At 36.6% G+C, this 21,902-nt stretch overlaps 1 protein-coding gene and 1 pseudogene across 3 annotated transcripts in view; one reads left to right on the plus strand and one right to left on the minus strand.

The window, feature by feature from the left end:
• Positions 1-21,902, plus strand: part of CDK8 (cyclin dependent kinase 8) — a 112,248-nt gene that overhangs the window by 74,702 nt on the left and 15,644 nt on the right. For 2 of the 3 annotated variants that reach the window (XM_049646756.1, XM_049646755.1), the window contains exons 5-6: positions 16,986-17,043; positions 19,419-19,550. In XM_049646756.1, the coding sequence (XP_049502713.1) occupies positions 16,986-17,043; positions 19,419-19,550 (190 nt within the window). The remainder of the gene's footprint in view (positions 1-16,985; positions 17,044-19,418; positions 19,551-21,902) is intronic. The other variant, XM_049646757.1, reaches the window with a different exon arrangement.
• Positions 5,124-5,301, minus strand: LOC125934230 (uncharacterized; annotated as a pseudogene).

Raw genomic sequence — 21,902 nt, forward strand, 5'->3', positions numbered from 1 at the left:
TGTGTGTGAATGTTTTATGAAGAATGGGCCTGGGTGGCTCAGTCGGTTAAGCGTCTGACTGGGTTTTGGCTCAGGTCATGATCTCACGGTTTGTGAGTTCGAGCCCCACATCAGGCTCTGCGCTGACAACGCGGAGCCTGCTTGGGATCCCCTGTCTCTGAGCCTCCACTGTTCACACACACACACTCTCTCTCAAAATAAATAAATAAACTTTAAAAGAAAAAGAAGAAGAATGGGCCTGAAAAGAAACACATGAAATATTTATTTTTGTGCAATAATTTGTGAGTCCAAGTCAAACTTTTTTGGTTTTAGAACATTAAAATATGTATGTATAAGTTGGTTTGCTTTACACCGAATCTATTTGCCTTAATTAGAGATAAATAAAAACAAAGCTATATGTGTTAGCTTTGTTCTTCCCTTTGACTACACTCTTTCCCTTCTTTTATTCTCCTCTCCTTGGGAAATGAAAATAGTCTGACCAACAGGCTATAGTCCTGGTTCTGGCCCTAACGTTTGTATTAGGATCCTCCAGAGAAACAGAATGTGTATGTGTGGAGAGGCAGAGAGATTTATTTTAAGGAGTTCCCTCGGGGAAATTGTAGAGGCTTGGTGAGTCCAGAATCTCTAGGGTAGGCCAGAAGGCTGGAGACTAAGGGGAAGAGTTGCAGAAAAGTCCAAAGGCAGTCTGCTGGCGGAATGCTCTCTTACTCAGGATAGGTTAGTCTCTGCTCTATTATGGCGTTGGCCTCTGACTGAATGGGTAGGGCCCACCCGTGACATGGAGGGTGAGCTGCTTGTCTCAAAGCCTACCAATTTAAATCTTAATCCCATCCAAAAACACCTTCACAAAAACATCCAGAGAAAGGTTTGACCAAATGTCTGGGCACCATGGCCCAGCCAATTTGACACATAAAATAACCATCCTGTACAAATGAGTAAACAGAGGCACAGAGTTGAAGGAATATGGGACCAGTTAATTCCAATTTTTACTCCCCAATTATCTGCTTATATAAAAAAGGAGTACTGGGTTAAAGAATATTAAGATTTTTTTGCCCGATGCTGTAAGGAGGAACTAAGTGTGAAATCTTAACGAAAGCTTTGAATAAAGATAAACTTAAGTGAGTCAGAATAAGGAAAAGTTTGAAGTCTGTTAGCCTGTTGGATTGAGTTTGGTGGTTTTTCGGAGCATGAATAAAAAGACATTAAACACCGAATCCTATCTGATACTTTCTGTGTAGAAGCAAAAGTGTGATTTGGCAGCGGTGTCTGAAGTCTTTCCTCTTAAGAGGTTGTCCTTCTTGACTGAATTAAAGCACATTGGCAAGGCCATGAGAAGTTGCCCCTACTAGTGCCTCTGCTGTGACCATTTCAGGTCACCCAGCCACCCAGCCAACTCCCTCTCTTGTCTGTCCTCTTTCGTAGAAAAGATTAGTTTTTATATAACTTTCTAAATTTAAGATTGGTTTTCTTGCGCAGTTGTGAAATAAATGTCTAAGTCAGGTTTCTTTTTTAACTAGGAGACATTCTGTGATTGGGTTAAAATTTGAAAATCTCTGTTAAGTGTATGCACGCTAGTATTTGTGAATTGAAGTGAAAGCTGGCTTTAATCTTCTTTCCTTCCATCTCACTTCATATACCTGTTTCCAGCCAACTCAGAGATTTCCCTGTGTACTTGAACCCCCTCTTCCCGTCATCTCTAGTCATCTGTCTCGTTTAAAATTCTATTCCTCCTTTAAAGCGCTGCTCCTGCTACCTCACCAATAAAGCCCTCCCTGATCACCCTAGCTAGGAGTGAGAATGTTTACATCTAAAGTCCCATAGCAGTTATTTTGAATTACCCAAGGGGCACTTGAACTAGTTTTGGTAGTGTGTTCTCTATTTGATTATAAGTTCCTGAGGGCAAAGACTGGGTTCCTCTGTGTTTGTATCCCTCCCAGTGCCTAGCAAAATACAGTCGGTATATACAGTATTGCTTATGTTTGTTGAATGAATGAACTAGCTCATTTGTAGCAGAAACAAGGTGGCTTCCAAGATGGTTCTCCATAGGTTATTTCTGCTACCACCTAATGTTTCTCCCTGTCTACAGATGTGCGCACGCTCCTTTTTACAGCCTACTGTCTTATCACTGCTATGGTTTACTGAAGTGAAAGAGGGCAAAAAAAAAAACCCTTTGCTCATAATTTTTAATTCTTTTCAGCAGCCTTCCTCTTTCTACCTAGAAGAATTCAGCTCTTATCAGTCAGTCCAAAGACCATTCAGCTAATGATATCCATCTGTTGATTTCTTTTATCACACTCTTTTTCTACCCAGTATTTTTGTTTCACCCAGTGAAACCTATTTCCTGACGATTTACCTATTTATTCGTGTTCTCTTTATGTCATTTATTTTTTCCAGTGTTTTTCTTAAGGTTAGGACATCTCCATCATAGTTCATTTACATCCCTTACTTTTTTTCAAAAACATCTTCAAGTCCCAAGTGTGTGAATTATTCAATAATTGTAGATAAGGCAGCAGTACCTACCTTGTGAGCACACAGCAGTTCTGAACTTACAACTCTCATTTCACTTTTATACTACATTTAAGTGACCAGTTCATTACTGGTCACAATGTAAATACTTTAAGTTCTAGCTGATAGTTATTCACTTTTAATTTTGTAGTACACTTAGTGTTGGCTGAATTTTATGCTTTTGTTGAAAATAGTCATCCACCCATATCAGCCAGACCATAGAAATGGTTTACACTTAATTCAACTCTAAATGTTAAGGACTTGGGCTTTCAACGTATTTCCTAGGAAACTTAGGAAAGTAGAGTGCTAGTTAATAAAACTGGCCAGTTGACCATTAATTTTTGTTGAGTATAAATCAAGTTCTCATGGTCATTAATGTGTTCCACTTTTTAAAAAGCTGATATTCAAAATCTCATTTTAATTATTACCCTAATGGTTTTAGCATAATGGTAATTAACTTGGAACTACCAGGCACATAGGGGTATTTTCACCTTGTTGCCCTAAGTGGAGTAGAATATTCAGTGAGAGATACTGTAACTTTTCATCATAGTTTTTTTTTTTTCTTTTTTCATTCAAGCTGAATTACAAGGCTGTATATGAAATTTGGAGTGCTTTGTTGGAGTATTGCAACAAGCTGCTGTAATCACTCTTGCCCGAAAGCATTTCAAAATAGTTTTTTAGGCCACAGTGAATTTCTTAGAAAATAAGTCTCTACAGAGATTTCTTTTAGGAGTATCCCGAAGGGGATGTGCTACTGTGAGAGAAGTACACGATGTGAGATAGCCCAGTGGGCCACAGTATATACATATGTAAAAGAGGTTCAAGCCATTTCAAAGCTTTCATCTGAAGTAAAAGAAAAAAAAATCTGATAGTGCTGTTGCCCTGCAGTTAATTTTAATTATACTGGGTGGCTTGGAATCACTTGGTGGGGCTTCAGCTGTCCTTGGTGAAGGATGAGTTGGTTTCCTAGCAACCATTAAGTAAGATCAAAATCTTTTGAGTGAGCCACTGACTCAAACTCGATTTCATAGGTCCTGCTTTATCTTGGCATCTTACGTATTGATGGTAGCATGATGGATTATTGGGGTATTCTGGATCTGATTCTCTTTGAGTGAAAGATTGCCTGGTTTATTAATTTTGCTTACTGAACACTATATATTTGCTCATGGTGATATGGTTTGTTTTGAAGTGCATTTTTTATTGTCTGCTGAATTCTGTCACTAATAAGTGGAAAAACTGAGAAGCAAAGAAGCTAAATGACGTGATTCTGGCTACTTGGAGAACCGTAACAAAGCTGGATCACTAAATTCAGGGATTTTTCTTCTAGGTTGGTGATTTTTAAATTGCAGGTTGTAAGCCATAAATGAGTCAGGAAAGCACACAACACAACTAGCCTTTTTATTTTTATTTTTTTAATGGAATAGAATAGAAAAAGTATCAGTATATCATACGTATTAAGGGCAGTTATTGTTTCATGAAATTTTTGTTTTACTTTTATATGTTTATATGTGAGTATGTTCATTTAATATTAAATTGTTTTCTTGCTGTGGGTATTTGATACGGTTAGGAAAAGAGAAAAAAACTTAGTCAAATCTTTAGAAAATACTCCCAAATTATAGGTCCTTTGATGTTTTGTGCACACTCCTTGACAGTGATGATAAAATTATTTTGAATAGCAGCCGCCCATTAGGGAAAAAAAAATTCAAACTAGGGTTTATATATGGGCACGAGAATTTCAGGCAGGTTTCCCTTTCTTCCTTTAATATCTTTTAAATTGTCTGAATTGCTTGCAGTTAACATATATTGTTATAATCAGAAAAAAAAGTGTTTCATTTGGACTAGAAACTGAGGAAAATGTCTGTTTAGTCTGTTATTGAAGTTCACACGTAACATTCAGTGTAGTTTAGGGTATTTTTATGTTGGTAAAGGATGATGCTATTAAAGAAAAAAAGTCAAAACGTGCACTTTCTTTCTGCCCAAAAAGAAGGGCCAATAAATTCTTCGGGGGGGGGGGGGGGGAAATGACAAGCAGAAAGGATCCTGAGATTACTCATATGCTGGAACAGGAGAGCAACAAAATAATTGAACAGTTGGAAGAAAGGAGCCTACATTTGCAGCCTCTGCTCTGTTTTTTGCCCCTTCTCTGTGCTTTAGCTTCCATAAAATGAGTGTGGGGACCATGTAAGCATGTTTCTTTAAAACAGATTTTGGGAAGAAAAATGCTCTGGGAAATGTCAGGTTTAATCATGCTTGTTACTTGAGATTTCTTTCATTTATTGGGAGCTCCAGTGATTTACTCTAATTTTCTTATTTGTTTGATTGTATAGCATTAAGATTGTATCCATAAAATTTAGGTTTGAGGATAAAGCGTGGGTTTTATTGATAACAGCTGATTGAGGCAAACTTAAATGAGATTTCCATTGATTTCAATTATTGTGAATGTCGTGCTTATTCTAAAGCGTGTTTACTTAAATGACCAATTGGAAATTTTCCTTGAAAAGATTTGATTGTTTGTAAACAATGTTTGATTTCTTGACAAATGCCACATTTGCTTAATTTTGATATTAATGTTGAGCATACACAGTGGACTGCATTCTATCATATGTAAATAATGAAAAAGTAGCCCGCTTGATTTTACTAAATGGCAGCTGCAAATGTCATACATTTTATAAAGACACGTTACAAGTTGGCAATAAAAATGCTGCTATTTGGTTTACATGTTGCTTGTTAGGCTACTTTTACATTCTGATAAGAACAGATACTACACTTGATCTTAGCCAAAGGCCGAGAAGCGATTACTTTTACATTCTGAATGAGTCTTTTCAGATACTTTATCAACACACTGCTAGAATTTTTTTAGTCAAATTTCTCACCAATCAAGAAGGGTTATTCTAAATAATCTCGTCAAGGTTTTTGTGTGTTTTTTTTTTTAAGAGTTTAAGATGATATTTTTGAGTGATCCTGAAAATTCAATAGAAGTAAAGGATTATCAGAGTTTTGAGTCTGATATATCTTTTCTCTATTTTTCTCTTCTTTTGACATAATTGACGGGATAACATCATTATATCATTTACACAACTGCTTGCATATTTTTTAAAAAAAAAAATGTTTTGTTTACTTCGAAGGAGAGAAAGAGAGTGTGCTTAAGCGGGGGCGGGGCAGAGGGAGGGAGAAGGAGAGAGAATCCCAAGTAGGCTCCATGGTGTCAGCACAGAGCCTGACACAGGGCTCAATCTTATGGCAAGATCATGACCTGAGCCAAAATCAAGAGTCAGATGCTTAATGGACTGAGCCAACAGGTGCCCCAACTGCTTCCATTTTTTATAAACAAAATTTACTATCATCCAGAGCAGTGTGTTTCCAAAAACAGGGCAGATTTGGGAAGGTTTTGTTTAAAGGACTTTTGAATCATATTAAAGACAAGAATTTACCGGGTCCCTGATATAAGTTATTACTACTGGATATAGTGTTAATATATCCTTTTTCTCTTTTGGCCTTTAGACTTTTACATTAGGAAAAGAGACATACTGTCTATAGTCAAAATACCAAGAAATGCTTTTTCTAAAAATAAGTTTCAGAATTTTTTGTATTATATTCTGAAAAACATATAAAAATTAATATTCCAGTCTAGCTTTCTAATAGTAGAGTCAGGCCTTTTAGAATATTAGAGTATTATATTGTCTTCTACACTAATGAAGATTTGTCAAAGTAATTTAATCTTTAAAGATAGAGTATATTAGATAAGGTTTTGTCTTATCTGAGCTAAAATTGTTATCTAAACCTGTTTAGATCACAGGCTCCCTTGGCCATATATATCTTTCCGTCTTTTTCAGTTTGATAACTGTAGGTCTTTACTGGATACAAGCAAATGAGAAATGGTTATATAAGAGGGTAAAAGTAAGTCTTCCTACAGAAATAAGCACATGCAGCTAGCCATATTTCAAAGTCAGTTCAACATAAAAGTTCAGGACTTTGAGTAAATTTTTATAAATGTTCTAATCAACACATAGGATTTTTTTTTTTTAGATTGAGTAAAACTAAAAGTTTCCTCAGGTACAATTAGATATTAAATTAGTAATAGTTATTGAATTAACTGTTGAAGAAATATTTCTTTATTAAAGTTTCCTGCCCCTAGTACAGTTAGGATTTTACTTGTTTTTCAGAGTGTCCCTTTGTTGTAATAACCTATGTCCATTTTTATTATTTATGTATAATTTGCCTTCAGATATATATCATGCCATAGATATAATACTTTTAAGTAGGTATATAATCTAAGGATCCCTAACTCCCTTTGCCACAATAGGTGTGTGAGTTTCTAAGATTAGTTTCAATTCTCTGAATTCATGGCCTTTTCAGACTACAGATAGGCTTGTAATTTAGGTCAGTACAATTCAAGATGCCTATTTAACGAAAATGTAAATGATGGGAGATAGACTGCTAATTTTTTTAATCATTAGTTTAAAAATCTGTGTATGTAAACACCATATACCATTTGAAATGAAGAGCATTTTTTTGTGTTCCCTAATGTCATAAACTAATAGACTATAAAGTTGGAAGGCATCTTAGAAGTGACCATTCCCATTCCTTACCCGGTGTAGTGATTCTTGGGAATGCATGCGGCAGTAACCATGCTGTCACCGTTGAGCATTTCCAGCAGCGACTAGTGTTCTGTCTTAGTGCGGTACACTTGTTACATAGCTGTATGCCTTATAAGGCAGAGTCAAAAAACCAGAATGTATGACCCTGACCTCTCTCTTCTTCTGATTGATCTTCTCTTTTAGTTTTATTTTTGTTTCCTTTTGATTAACACCGGCTGGCAAAATCAGGTAGTCTGGGCCTTCATGGTAAGGAGGAAGAGGAGAATCTAAAAATAAAAAAGTAGCTAAAAGGTAGGAAGAAGTAAAGAATAACAACAGAAAAAATTAAGAAGAAAAATAAAGGGCTGCATTCACCCTCGTGGGACTGAGCCCTGCGTCGGGCTCCATGCTGAGTGTGGAGCCCTATTTAAGATTCTTTCTCTTCCCCTGCCCCTCTCCCCAACTCGTGCAGGTGCACACGCTCTCTCTCTCAAATCAATCAATCAATCAATCATTCCTTTTGATCTAGCAATCCTACTTTTAACAAACTCTCTTACGGATATTACTAAAAAATGGTGAAAAGGCCATCACAGCATTATTGATAATGACAAATTGAAAAAACGTACCTGTGTAACAACTGGAAAATGTGCAAATTGTAACATGCAGAAAAATTGACCTGTTGTGTAGCCATTTAAAATTATGTTCATGGGTGGGGGAGCCTGGGGGTCTCAGTCAATCGTCTGACTTCGGCTCAGGTCATGATCTCATGGCTCGTGAGTTTGAGACCCTTGTGCTAACAGCTCGGAGCCTGGAGCCTGCTTTGGGTTCTCTGTGTCCCTCTCTCTCTCTCTCTCTGCCCCTCCCTCGCTCCTGCTCCTGCTCCTGCTGTCTGTCTCCCTCTCTCCCTCAAAAGTAAATAAACATTAAAGAAAAATCTTTTTAAATTATGTTTATGGGGGAAGGGAAACAAAAATAAGATAAAAACAGAAAGGGAGGCAACCCATAAGAGGCTCTTAAATACAGAGAACGAACCGAGGGCTCTGCTAAGGGGAGGGGCTAAATGGGTGATGGGCATTAGGGAGGGTACTTGGGATGAGCACTCAGTGTTGTATGTAAGTGATGGATCACTGAATTCTGCTCCTGAAATCATTACTACACTGTTTTAACTAACTTGGATTGAAGTGTAAAAAAGTAATAAAATTATGGTAAGTGTAAGTAATGTTGTTATAACGTTAAGAGAGAAAGCAGATCTCAACATAGTGGAAGTAAAATACTGAGTGAAAAATATGTCAACAAAAGAAAATATACCAAAATATTAATGGTTAAATCTGGATGGTAGGGGCTCCTGGGTGGCTCAGTCAGTCGGTTAAGCGGCCGACTTCAGCTCAGGTCATGATCTCATAGTTTGTGAGTTCCAGCCCCGCATTGACCTCTGTGTGACAGCTTGGAGCCTGGAGCCTGCTTCGGATTCTGTCTCTCTCTGTCTGCCCCTCCCCAACTCTCTTGCTCACTCTCTCTCAAAAATAAATATTAAAAAAAAATATTTAAAAAAAATGAGATATTTATTCTAGTTTTAGCTGGAGATAAATTCCTAACCAAGTAAATTCCTGACTATCACTAAAGATATGATAGATATGCTGAAATGTAAAAACAAGAGTAAAAATACTCTTAATAGAAAACAATAGTATAAATGCTCTTATAAAATATAAAATGTAAAGTTTGTAGCAAGAAGAAAGTAATATATTAGAAAAATGGCAAAAATAATTGAATCTACCTTTACTAACTAGAATATAGAGAATTGATGTGAATATTTAAGTTTAGTAACCTAAGCCTCCTCAGGTAAATCTAGAGAGAGTAAATCATAACATGCGTATCAATGAAAGATCCTCAAATTAAAATATTTAAGTTATGTATCAAGCTAATAAAAATTATAAAATCTCACTTGGATACACATTGCTTTTGGTTTTGAGGATTGCTTTTATCATACTTAATAGTATTGTTTTGTATAAAACAATGTTGAATTTATAAAATTGATACTTGAACCTTTCAAGGGCAAAATCTGTTAATGTGTATCCAAAAAAACCTTAAGAATGTTTATAACATTTATGCAAATAATTTGACTTTCTAGGAATTTATCATAGGTACATACAGAAATGTTTGTTATGGCATTATTTTTCTTTTATTAAGAAACTAGGAACAACCTCAACATTTTAATAAGAGATAATTGGTATAAGTTACAGGGAATCCATATGATTCATGAATATTATATCAGGAAAGTAATTTTCAGACTAAAAAATCTTCATGATATACTAGTGAGGAAGGAGGGTACAAACAATGTATTTAGTATAATGCCATTTTTAATTTTTATATGGAGGAAAAAATAAAAAGGCATACTGATAATGTTTATAGTGGCCCTCTGTTAGTTTAGAGATTATATACAGTTGCTTTGTTTTCAGTCGTCTGTTATCAAGCACATTGTACTTTCTTTATTTCCCCAAGTTATATCCATTGAGCATGTATCCACCTTTGAAACTTAAAAAACAAAACAAACTTTTGTGGGGCACCTGGGTAGCTCAGTTGGTTAAGCATCCAACTCTTGGTTTCAGCTCATGGTTCATGAGATCGAGCTTAGTGTCGGGCTCTGGGCTGACAGCAGAGCCTGCTTGGGATGCTGTCTCCCCCTCTCTGTCTGTCTGTCTCAAAATAAGTAAACATTAAAGAAAAACTTCTGGTTTTAGAACAATAAAGCTCTTGATATTACTTGGTCTGATAATTCTACATTTGAGATTTCATCCCAATTACCTGGTGTATGTTTCAGGGTGTTTGGGGTTTGAGGGGAGGCAAGTATAATTTATACAAACATTGTCAATGGGAGCATCATCAGGGTTGATTCCAGAAGTGGGGGTTTGGGGCAAATACAACCAGCTATCTATTAATAGAAAAATACAATGTAGTTAGTAAGTGTAATGTACAAACATCCAGATTTGTCCAGAAAATAATACTTGGGAAGACAACACAAAACAGTATTACTCACTGATTACTGTTATACTATCAAATATATAAATTAATATTGTTTAGAATAGTATTTGGAATTACAGTGATTTTCAGATTTAAATATAAACTATGTATACTTTTTTTTGGTAAATTTAGTTAAATTCTTTTTTTTAATTTTATTTTTTATCTTTTAAAATTTGCATCCAAATTAACATATAGTGCAACAATGATTTCAGGAGTAGATTCCTTAATGCCCCTTACCCATTTAGCCCATCCCCCCTCCCACAACCCCTCCCTCCAGTAACCCTCAGTTTGTTCTCCATATTTATGAGTCTCTTATGTTTTGTCCCCCTCCCTGTTTTTATATTATTTTTGTTTCCCTTCCCTTATGTTCATCTGTTTTGTCTCTTAAAGTTCTCATATGAGTGAAGTCATATGATTTTCGTCTTTCTCTGACTAATTTCACTTAGCATAATACCCTCCAGTTCCATCCATGTAGTTGCAAATGGCAAGATGTCATTCTTTTTGATTGCCGAGTAATACTCCATTATATATATATATATATATATATATATATATATATATATACATACCACATCTTCTTTATCCATTCATCCATCGATGGACACTTGGGCTCTTTCCATACTTTGGCTATTGTTGATAGTGCTGCTATAAACATGGGGGTGCCTGTGTCCCTTCGAAACAGCACACCTGTATCCCGTGGATAAATGCCTAGTAGTGCAATTGCTGGGCCATAGGGTAGTTCTATTTTTAGTTTTTTGAGGAACCTCCATACTGTTTTCCAGAGTGGCTGCACCAGCTTGCATTCCCAAAATTTAGTTAAATTCTTAATAATGAAACTGGAACTATTTTGAAAACTAAAAGATTTTTGATATCCTGTCTCTACCCCTTAATACCTCTCCCTTAAGATGTATTTGATCTCCTTAATGTTACTCAGTTTTCTAGTCTTCGAGTAATAGGTACTTTTTTTCTTATTGGGCACTTTATTAGATTCTTTGCTTAAACTATGGTTACAACATACCTTAAAACTTTACAAAAATACAATTCAATAAATCCAACTTGGAAAATACATTTCCATCTATAAGAAAATATACACATATATGTATTAATATATGCACCCACACATTCTTTATTAGGAACAAATGAGCTCTAGCTTTGCTTTAAAATTAAAGTTTATTTCTGTTGCCATGTTTCTGTTCTGTGCCCCCATGTTTCATTGTTAATGAAATGAATATTGTTTCTGGTAGTCTGTGACAGTAAGAAAATGACTGTTGTGTCATTAAAAATAGGACATTATATTCCAGATTGATCTTGTTGCACTTAAACTAGTATTTTATGCCTCAATTGCCTAAAAGGGACAGGTTAAGTATTTTGTAAGTTAAAAATTCAAAATTTATCGTTTTAAAAGATAGCAATTTTAAACTAATAATGTGAATCATGTTTATTATTAGAAATACTTATGATGATCGTATTCACAACGTGGTGAAAGACCATTTTATTTACTTTTGTATCACCTAGATGAAAACAAAAAGTAGAGTAGTAGTCTGGACTGGAGGGATGTAGGAGAGGCTTATTGAGAAGAATTGTCATCTATTATTAGCATGATTACTGCCATGTAGTTAATGCTTGTTTCAAAGTATCTTGATTAGCATCGACTCTGACAAAGAACCTAATTCCTATTCTCCCTAAAAGAGGACTTGTTAGGTAAGTAAAAGATTCGTCAGTGCACCCATGTGTTTCGATGCCCTAGTGCATGCTGTCTCCATCCCCCGAGAGGGTGCAGACCCAGCCTTGCACTGGTTTCCTAGAGGACATTAGTAAATTCTGGAGGCACCGTCTCCCGTTGCTTATCTTCCAGACCAGCTCCTGAGCTTTCACACGTCAGCTGTCATCACCTGTGCAAAGCCTTTCCTTGCCTGAATTTACCCTACCCATTAGTCTAAACTGTCTGCCCCTGGCTTGCTGCTCTGTTGATCTCTAGGCCTCACTGCCTCTTAGTTCCTCAAATACAGGGATAAATGTAGAGTACTTGAACTGTTGACTGTAGAGGATGAAGTTACTGGTTATAAAGTAACATCTGTTTTCTCATCAGGAAACAGAATTTGTTAAATTCTGTACATTTTTTTTTTCGAATTTATACAAAAAGCAAGAATTAACTTTACTGGAGTAGTTGATAATTTCTTCTTTAGCTTAAAGATGTTCAGAAGCAATACTGGGGTAAATTTTAATATTAGAGGTAAAAAATTAAAATTCATAGCTTGGAAGAAAAAGTGAAACTATGATAAATGGTCTTCCAGACTTTATTCACTGGATTTCCAAATTTCTCTCTAACTCCACTCCTTACAAGGTTTCTTATAAAACAGTTTTTTTAATTACCGAATATATGTCTATTTAAGACTTTGCTGCTCATGTTTGAATCTCATATATGTATATCAGAGTTAAGGTTTTTAGTATGTATTGTACATATTGATTAACAAGCAAGCTGAAAGTTATTATCTAGAATGTGTGCCCCCAGAAAGTGTACAATGTTTTGTGGAAGTTAAATTCTGAATGAATCTTAGAGAACAGCACTGGCAGTGGTTTCTTATGGGTAGCTGTATTTTGTTTTTTTGTGTTTTTTTTTTTTTAATAGATCCATCAAGAATCAAACTTTCCTGTTGACTGCAAGTCTCCATTTTGCCTTGACACATTAGTGCGCATATGAAGACCCCATTTTCACCCCTAAAATAAGGTCTTGGCAGTTATCGGGACAGATAGGCTATCATTCTCCACTTCTGCACCTCTGTCAGATGTATCTGATATTGGCACTTTCCGGATCAGCCCAATTCTTGTCTTTCTCAAGATAGAGCTCCCTGCAGTCTTTAACCTTTTTTTTTTTTTTAATCAGGATTGACCCCCGAAATGAAACCAATTTGCCATCTCTGCTGTGTGCCAAAGTCATCAGTGAACTATTTCACAGCATGACAAATTCTGGAGAAGAGAATGCCTCTACATGAATGGTTTTCTCTGCAATACAAACATCTTGCTTTAGGAAATAATTGAGTTTTGGGGGAAGCATACCAACAGAAAACAAGAAAAGCCATAAGCCTGTCCTATAAAACAAGGACATGTTCTTTTAACTACAAACAGGTTTTTGTTTTGTTTTGTTTTGTTTTTTTCTGGGAGAAACAAAACAGCAATAGAAGGATATAATAGTTTCAAACAAGAAGTATACTTCAGGTATCTCATTGATTTATTTAGTCGTTCAATAGGCAATAAAAGGTGCTCTGTAATGTCTGTGCATAGCATAGCTATGTTTGAAGATGTTGCTATGATGTAATAATACTTCTAACACGTTGGACCTCTGATCTCCATAGCAAAAATATAGTTTAATAGAGTACGTGCCTCATTAAAATGTAAAATTCTATACATGCTTTCAAAGTGATTATGTTGAATAGCATATAAAAGATAATGGACTGTTTATCACAGTTCTGGTTATTACTAATTTGATTCGTGTATTGTCACTAACTACTTGGAAGTTTTGGCTCTAGAGCTAAAAATCCCTACCAGATTCTCCTAGTAGACAAAGAAGAAAGAAAAAAGAAATTAGCTTTTTTGGGGAATATTATGTGAGCGTACTACAAACAAAAATTATCAAGTCTTTGAAGCCTTCCTTAATACTGATTAAGCAACAAAACAGAAATAATAACAAAAGTACTTTTGATCTTTAGGGCCTTTCTGCCTGTTTTCTCTTGAGACTTCCATTAGATTATATTGATAAAAGAAATTTAGTGTTAGATTTACCTACTGAATCAAAACATCATACCCTGGGGCATATAGAAGGCTACCGTGGAAAATAACATGAGGAGGGACCCGTTGTGTATAGTTTTACTGAAACAACACAACACCATTCTCTTTTGCTTGTGACTATATAGCATGGCCCAACCTGAATTTTAAATTCACTTACAGAGGTAATGTTGGTAATGGCTTTTATCCCCAAGACCTGCTTCAGATCATAAATAGGCAGTGAGTTGCCTAGAAAAGCAATTTGTAACTATTAACTAGAGCTGTGGCCCCAAGCCCCAGTATTAGACCAGACCTTGACAGAGAAGCTGTGTATTCCCCACCCCATGCTGAAACCCAGGTTTGGAACTCGACCAGTCTGATGAGTCGAGAACAGAATGAGGAGCAAGAGAGGGTGTTTGTCCCCCTTTACCTTGTAGCATGCTGACTGATGCCACTCACCCTAGGGCTTCTCAGGTATGGGCCCAGCTGCTGAATGAGTAAGAAAAAAAAAAAAAAGATTTTCCACTACATCTAAAACAAAAGGAGGAGAGAGATGTCCATGTGCTCTGCTCTTGCCAGATACGGAGATTGCATTTTAGGATTGAGCACTGAAGTGTGGTAAAAGTTCATCACAGCAAACCAGTTAAGCAACCTGCATCTCTGGAGAAGGGGGTGGGACTTAGGGTATGGCTGAGGAGCAGGAGCCATGGGTGAAGGAAGGGTCTTTAACGTTTAGTTTAGACGTGACTTTATGGTCTGAATTGTTTACAATCAGAATGTATTCGTGTACTATTTATGTCATTAAGGGGGGGTGTGGGGAGAGAATCAGATTTTGCCAAATAACAAAGGAAAGGTCTTTGGGGACAGAAGTAATGGGATAGCAATGACTTAGTTTTGAAAGGTCTAGTCACAGGACACTGAAAACAGTGTGGGTGGTGGCAGGTGGGACGGGAAAGATTGGTGGGAATGAGCTTGCAGGTGCCTTGCATCCCCTCATAAGGACTTTGGGTCTTATTCACAGGTGGTGAGAGGCTAAAGTAGAAATAGTATTTTAGTAATAAGGCATGGCAAAAGGATTCAAAGACTTTTGAAAGGTTCACCTACACCACTGTCACCAACTCTTTCGGTTCTTCTAGTTCTTACTCATTGTACTTTTTTAAAAACCTCTTTGTAATCACAGTCTATATATCATTTTGTGTTGTGCTGTTTTCACCCAATCTTGTAAGAATTTTCCGTGTTGCTGTGGAAGATTTTAGGCAAGGGAGTCACATGATCAGCTTCCTCTCTTAGAAAGGTGACCCTGGCCACATTACAGAAGATGGATTTGATGGGGAAAGAATCCTAATGGGGCTAAAGAGTAGGGAATGGGTTCAAGAGATGTTTAGGGAGTTCTGCCCCAGTGGACCATAAGAGAGTTCTAGCACAGGCATGGAAGTTCCCTCCTAAGCCCACATTGGTAGTTGAGAGCAAGCCTCTCCCCTCTGCCAAGTAGAAATGCTGCCTGATTCCTCTTGGAAAGCCCTCCTGGGCCTTCAACACTTTACACTAGTCTCAGAGATCTGACTTCATTTTGAAGTAGGCTGAGCTCTGAAAGTCTCTGCAGAGGGTAACCCAGTGGTGATTGATGAACATGGTGCACAAAAGCAATTTTATTTGTGCTAGGCAGTACTTACAGGTAGCTCCTGGGGAGTATTGTTAGTTCTGTACTTCCTTTTGGTACCTTGCAGGTTATCCCAGGGGGTCAGGTGTGTGGGTGTGTGTGTGTGTGTGTGTGTGTGTGTGTGTGTGTGTGAATGATAGAGGTTCCAAAACCTTTTTCTTGAAGGAAACATTATCATCATCATTGTTATTGTTATTATAGTATGCATTAATTGAAAAACTTGATTCACAAAGTTACTTTCAAAATGATATATTAGGAAGGGAGCATTAGTCTTAAGACATGGGGTAGATTCTACTGTTGCCCCAATCTTGTAGATTATACTTACAGGGCAAGTCCTTTAATCTCTCTGGTGCCTAGTTTCCGCACCTTGAAAAATGTGGGGAGTTGTAATTTCTGAAATGTATATGCTACCATTTCAGCAGTTCTTTTCTTTTTGCTGGGGAAAAAATTTTGATCTGTAGTAGTTGATAGAATAATATATTCTATGTTCCATTTTGTCAGTAATAGCATGGAGGCTGTTACCAAATATGGTTAGGCAAGCCTGTGAATTGGTTACTACTGTAAACAGGTTTCATAAAAATCTTTAATTTTAAGGTTCCTTTGATCTATTTGAAGGGCGTTCTGATCTAGTTTCACTTCTGTTTAGCAGACTGGTAGAATTAAAGACCAAGTAGACAGGCTAGCAGGGTAAGAAAGTTTTGGGGGTTGCTCTCCCCCCACAACCCCCTTCCCTTCCTTCTTCCCCTCCTCTTACTTCTTGCTGAGGAGGGGGCGAACCTCACATGTCAATATAGTAGATATCACTCACTCTAACAGATTGTAGATGACAGTTAATTTAGAGACTATAACACTTTGAAATTTTACTTCTGTAAAATCTCCCTTTAAATTTTAGCTTCTCTTTTTATTTAAACATAAAAACCTCAAAGCCATTGAGGTCATAGAAAATTCCTCTTAACTTTGCTAATTCATGTAGGAAAGACTTTAGTAAATTGATTTCTCTAGAATTTATTTGTTTAAACATAGGTACATACTTTGCCATTTCAAAAGAAAAGAACAGAGATATCAGGTGGCTCCTTCCCTCCTTCCTTTTACTTAGATTGAAGTCATCTTTGAAGATAACATTTTCCCTTAAAGTTGCAGGGCATTTTATATATAAGTTGGCAGGAAGCACAATATTTAAACTTCCTGTCAGATGCTCCACAGTAGTGAAAACAGACTGATAAAAGGGCCAAGAAAAGCCTTCGCTCTACATGCAGAAGAGCACTGCCATATTTGGGCCTTCATGAAGTTTGCATATTGCTTTGCATATATACACAAAGTTTCCTTGGTGACTTCCTGTGTTCGATTTTAATTTTTGAGTAAATGAGGTTTTTTAAAGGTGGATTTATGTTATATTGGCATATTGTCTATTTAAAAGAAACCACTACTGTCTACTGAAAAAAAACACTATTTTGTTTCCACAGAAACCTGCTAATATTTTAGTTATGGGTGAAGGTCCTGAGCGAGGAAGAGTAAAAATTGGTATGTTTTATCTTTGATAAGTCACAGCGTAGCACTCTTTTAAAACTTTTGCAGGCAGCTGTATCACTTCTGATTTTTGCTGTAATAATATGCATATATTCATGTAGTTCAATCTGATCAAAGCCATTTCTAAAGAGTTTACATTAAAAGTGAAAAATGTTTCACACTCTTAAAAGGTGTCAGACAATCCTTAGAGATTGAAGTGTTCTAATTATAAAATAAACCATGGAAGTTTCTTAGAAACCTTTGCGTTCATTAAAAATAGCCTATAGAGGTGAGTGGCTTCTATCCCTGTTAGAAGCCAGCCTCACCTTTAGTCACAAGGGCATACAGCGTGCTAGTAATTATACCATCAGTTCTGTTCACCTGAGCCAGATTAGATCAGAACATATGCCTCTGTTGACCTTGTCTAGATCAGAAATTACAAACTAGGAAAACCGTTAAGGCTGGATAGGTACAGAACCTTAAGTTCAAACTAGCCTGTCTTAGTATAGAAGGCCTTTGCCTGATGGGGGAAAAAAAGTAACAAGCATTCTATACCTTGGCGTGTTTTCTAATAGCTCTGTTTTCTTATATATGAAAGCAAAACTTTACCCATTTCTGGTTTGGTACCTATAAAGATAGAACTAAAATTTATTTATTCTAACTGGTTATTTTTTTCATTGTCTTTTCCAAGTTGTGTTTGTTGCATTTATTTAGTTTGTCTTGTGTGTGGGTAGAAGAAATGTTGTAATTAAATTATATTTAAAGGCAGCAGGATTGTGGGAGTATACAAAAAAGTAAATAGTGATTTCTGATTGAAGGTTTAATATAGATCCGAATTATCATCTGATTTGTACCACTTTGCCAACAAAGAAAAACCTAGGTGTTGCTAATCCCTCTTCCCTGTCCTCCCCTATAAAGTCCCCAGATCTCACTTTACGCTTTTAATTAGACTCTTAGAATGTTCTTTTATCGTACAAACCTTGCAAATTTTTTAGTATCACAAACATTTGATGCACCTCAAAGTGCTCCTAGTCATTGACTCCCTTTAAGAGCTAGGCCCTGTCAGTACTTACCATAGAGTCACCAAATGCTATTAAGTCCTTACTTGTGTTTTAAAAAGCCCAATTTGGTTGCATCAAGTTCAAATGTAAGTTCAAAGCATGCAAAATAGAAAAGATTCAGCCAACTAGTAGTTATAGGCATGGTTTTACTATAAGATTTGGGGAGATCTTATATAACAAATTAAAATCTAGTTTGGAATTATACTTCTATATAATGTGTATGATGTTAGCAAGTTTGGGGGGATACCAGTGACTTAACGCATTTACATTTAAAAAGAAATATTAGTTCTTCTATAAACCAGTATTTAGTAATGTGAGTCATGTTTTTAATTCTTTGCCAAATTTCTGTGTTGTTTTTTTTTAACCTCCATAATTGAGTAGGTTAGACAAGGGCCTACTTCATTAAAAATGTATATTAGGAGAGCAAAACCAAACAAACGGTGGATAAGTCTTGACATTTTTGATAGGTGGTATAAATATTGATTGTTCATTCAACATGTATTTGACAAAAGCTACGTGTACTGACAGTAGATTCTAAAAGACATAGATGAAAAAAGACAGTTTTTGCCTTTAAGATTACAGTGTAGTAGGACAAACAGCCATGCCTGAATAACTACAGTACTTACTAAACTGTGTCAAATGCCACAGCTCCCGTTCTGAGCTAGGAGTTTATGACATTTGTCAAATCATTTAATTTCTTCTTTTGAAAATTTCTTCTTTTTTCCTCTTAAAAAAGGGAGGCGATTGAACTAGATGGCCTTTAAAAAGTCTTTTCCAGCTTAAAAAAGTTACTATGAGTCTTTAAAGTTAAGCTAATAAAATTCAGCCAAAATAAATGGGGGGAAATAGTGGTGTTAACATACTGTATCGTCAACTTCTGATGATCCCAGTGAACAAGGCTTATTGATGCAAATAATGGAAGGCCTTACTGTAACTGATCTGGTGTCTCAATGCTTATTACCAGTACAAAGAATGGACGTGCAGCTTAACAACCCTGTCCCCAGCATTGGTGCGACAGGTGGAAAGAAATCTGCCCAGGGGAGTAGGGTCACCCGTGACCTCTGATAGCAGAGCCTCTCTGTAACCCAGGTGAAGAGCAAATGACAAGAGTTTGCCAAGATTGAAGATCTCAGACTTGGTTTATATTTAGGCTGTTGAAAGGGATGAAACGTTTTTGGTGTCCCCCTCCCCCCCCCCCCGCCCACTCCCCCTGCCCTGCAAATTTAGCACTTTTTTCCTATCTTATGAAATAACAATGGTAAAATTAGAGTAGTCAATTAAATTTGTAAAAATCTATTGACTCAACATTATTATTATCTTTTTTTACAGCTGATATGGGCTTTGCCCGATTATTTAATTCACCTTTGAAGCCTTTAGCAGATCTGGATCCAGTAGTCGTAACATTCTGGTACCGAGCCCCAGAATTACTTCTTGGAGCGAGACATTATACCAAAGCTATTGGTGAGTAGAACTAATTAAAATTCCATGACATTTGAAAAGTGGCTTTGTTGTTGTAAAATATACATATTTCTATATATTAAATCAAATACAGAAAATTATAAAAGTAAGAACAAAAACGGTCCTAAAATTCTTTTACCTAGAAATACCATTATTAGCATTAGGAGGGTATTATTTCAAGCATCTCTCTCCGACAGATAAATAGGTATTTTAAAACTTTTAAAACATATGGGATCATACTATGCATTCTAAGTAAACATGTATTTTAAATTTAATTTTACTTGAAAAGAGAAGTAAGCACAGTAAAATTTCTAAACCCTTAAGCTTCAGACAAATGTTTCTTTCAGCAAAAGAAATATTAACTTCTAAAAGATCCCCTTAGAGTTAAGGGGAAAAAATTATGGAAAAAGTGGGAGTTGAAAACATCTTAATTCACTTTTCAATTTTTGACTGTGCTGGTTACCTCCCTACAGTGAACGACTAGGAAATTAGTACTCTTGTACTTCCTCCACACCGAGCTCTCAGTTTATAAGCTATCTTAGAAATGTCATTGTCATCGTTATTATTACTAGCTTGTTGATGTTTATGACATTAATTTTGTTTGCCAGCTGTAATTCCCACCGTTTATTCTCAGGTTGTGTATTATAATGAATTCAGTGCTCAACTACCACAGTCCTTTGACCACCTCTTTTCCATTACTGAGTCTTTATTCCGCCTCATTTTATTTGGCTGAATTTTATCATCGAGTACTTTTCTTATGTGCTTTGCTTTTCTTTTCTCCTTTATTGCGTGTTTTTATTGCTTATTTAACCTGTTCTGCGTTCTCCAGAATGACATTGAGCCTGCTTTTTTTCTGTCCCTTGGTTAACTCCATCCTGAAGTCATCTATGCTTTGCTGTATTCTGGATTGATTTTAATCCTGGCTTTTCTTTTTTTTTTAATTCCTCTGTGTTGGATGTGTTTCATTCTGGGCTTTATTATTTTGCTATAGCATGTTCTCAAGTAACTTGCTTTGGAAGGGAGGTAAATTTTCTAGTTCTTGTATTTCTGAAAAATGCCTGTGTCCTACTGTATCATGCAGTTTGGCCAGCTTTAAAATTCTAAGTACAAAATAATTTTCCTTCAAAATTTGATGATGCTCCCCCATTGTCTTGTGTCATTAGTGTCGCCAATGAAGTCTCATGCCAGTCTTATTCATTGGTGGATTACTTCGGTGGTTTTTCTTTCTGAAAACAGATAAGAATTCTTATCGTTGTATTTCACAGTAATGTGCTGGCTCCTTGGTGAGCACGTTCATCCTGAAGTTCATAGTGGAAAGTCGGTAGAAAACTCTTACACTAGTCTTTTGATTTCATCCTGTCTACTTTCTTTTTTTTTTTTTTTTAACTTTTTTTTAATGTTTATTTATTTTTGAGACAGGAGCGACAGAGCATGAGCAGGGGAGGGGCAGAGATAGAGAGGGAGACGCAGAATCGGAAGCAGGCTCCAGGCTCCGAGCTGTCAGCACAGAGCCTGACGCGGAGCTCGAACTCACAAGCCGTGAGATCATGACCTGGGCTGAAATCAGATGCTCAACCAACTGAGCCACCCAGGCACCCCTCCTTCTGTCTGCCTTCTGTGTTTCTCTTTCCTAAACTGAGTATGGGCAGATATTGGACTCCTGGGGGTAATCCTTTATGCCACTTTTCTTCTGTTTTTCTGCTTTTGTCTTTTTTTTCCTAGAACCCCTTCTTATTCTCTGTTAATTTTTTGTATTATGGAAAGAAGCTTCTTGAATATCTGTGAGGACAGTGCTGTATTCCTGGAATACTTACCTGTGTTTTCTTTATAGGCTCCCTTTTTATTAATTTGCCTTGGTGTCTCCCTTCCACACGTCGTGCTCTTGATCCTTGCCTGTCTCTTCATATTTAAGAGTCACGTTAACAGAAAGGTGCTTGCGAACTTTGTGTACACAGATCATAGGGCTCGTTGATTGGCAGACGTTAGGGTAATCTAGCAGAGAACTTTAACAGGGGGATCCCCAAGTGTCAGCATGCACGAGTCTTTGCCCTGAGACCATTCAGATTCTTTAAGGGAAGAGTCTTTCCACTTTGGGCCCAAGTTTTGTATAGCCCCAGGGCAGCAGAGGGGACTAGGGGAAGGAGAATGAACTGTTTATAGAATACAGACTTTGGAACTGGTGCTGCAAGGACAGACTCTTCACGAAGTTGTATAGGGCAGGCCTGCTTCCCACTCGGCAATAATACTGTGGCCTACGGTCTTCTCTGAGCTGTTCCATCTGCCTTCCAGCTTCCAGAAATGTTCTTATATATCTCTGCCAAGTCAGGTCTTCATATAGCCAGTCTCTTTTTTTTT

Source organism: Panthera uncia (assembly GCF_023721935.1).
Source record: "Panthera uncia isolate 11264 chromosome A1 unlocalized genomic scaffold, Puncia_PCG_1.0 HiC_scaffold_16, whole genome shotgun sequence".
NCBI lineage: Eukaryota > Metazoa > Chordata > Mammalia > Carnivora > Felidae > Panthera > Panthera uncia.